This window comes from Colobus angolensis, unplaced genomic scaffold, assembly GCF_000951035.1.
Source record: "Colobus angolensis palliatus isolate OR3802 unplaced genomic scaffold, Cang.pa_1.0 Scaffold2797, whole genome shotgun sequence".
In the NCBI taxonomy this organism is placed as follows: domain Eukaryota; kingdom Metazoa; phylum Chordata; class Mammalia; order Primates; family Cercopithecidae; genus Colobus; species Colobus angolensis.
The window spans coordinates 6,568-7,184 of NW_012116040.1; the positions used below are offsets into that span (position 1 = coordinate 6,568).

The 617-nt window shown below is 60.0% G+C and overlaps 1 protein-coding gene across 1 annotated transcript in view; it reads left to right on the top strand.

Moving 5' to 3' along the window:
• The window catches only part of IRX4 (iroquois homeobox 4), a gene marked incomplete at both ends in the record, with an annotated part of 7,161 nt that extends 6,563 nt beyond the window's left edge, over window positions 1–598 (top strand). The window contains one exon of the mRNA XM_011948387.1: window positions 404–598. Within this exon, the coding sequence (XP_011803777.1) occupies window positions 404–598 (195 nt within the window). The remainder of the gene's footprint in view (window positions 1–403) is intronic.
• Between the last annotated feature and the right edge of the window lie 19 nt (window positions 599–617).

Sequence of the window (617 nt, forward strand, 5' to 3'; positions counted from 1 at the left end):
AACATGGTGAAACCTCATCTCTACTAAAAATACAAAAAATTAGCTGGGAGTGGTGGCGGGCTCCTGTCGTCCCAGCTACTCCAGAGGTTGAGGCAAGAGAATGGCGTGAAGCCTGAAGGCGGAGCTTGTAGTGAGGGGAGATAGCGCCACTGCACTCAAGCCTGGACTACAGCAAGACTCCGTCTCAAAAAAAAAAAAAATTAGAGGGCTCCCTCCCCCACTGGAGGCCCCTGTGTTGCCAGTTTATGGCCTCCTGGCCTCTGGAGGAATTGGGAGACTCCAAGAAAGGCTCCGAGTGCTTCTCCTAGCGTCGGGATCAGGCCTCATAGTGGTGGACAGGGACAGGGGGTCTGATTCACCTGCCACCCCTCTCCCTCCACTGGCCACGCATTCTCTCCCGCAGAGCCCGTGGGCAAAGAGGAGAAGGAGCTGGAGCTTAGTGACTTGGATGACTTCGACCCGCTGGAAGCAGATCCCCCGGGGTGCGACCTGAAGCCGCCCTTCCAATCCCTGGACAGCGGTCTGGAGCGCGTCCCCGCCGCGCCCGACGACCGGGTCAAGGAGGCCTCAGGCGCGCTCCGGATGCCTCTGGCCGCGGGTGGCGGAGCTGCTCTGGA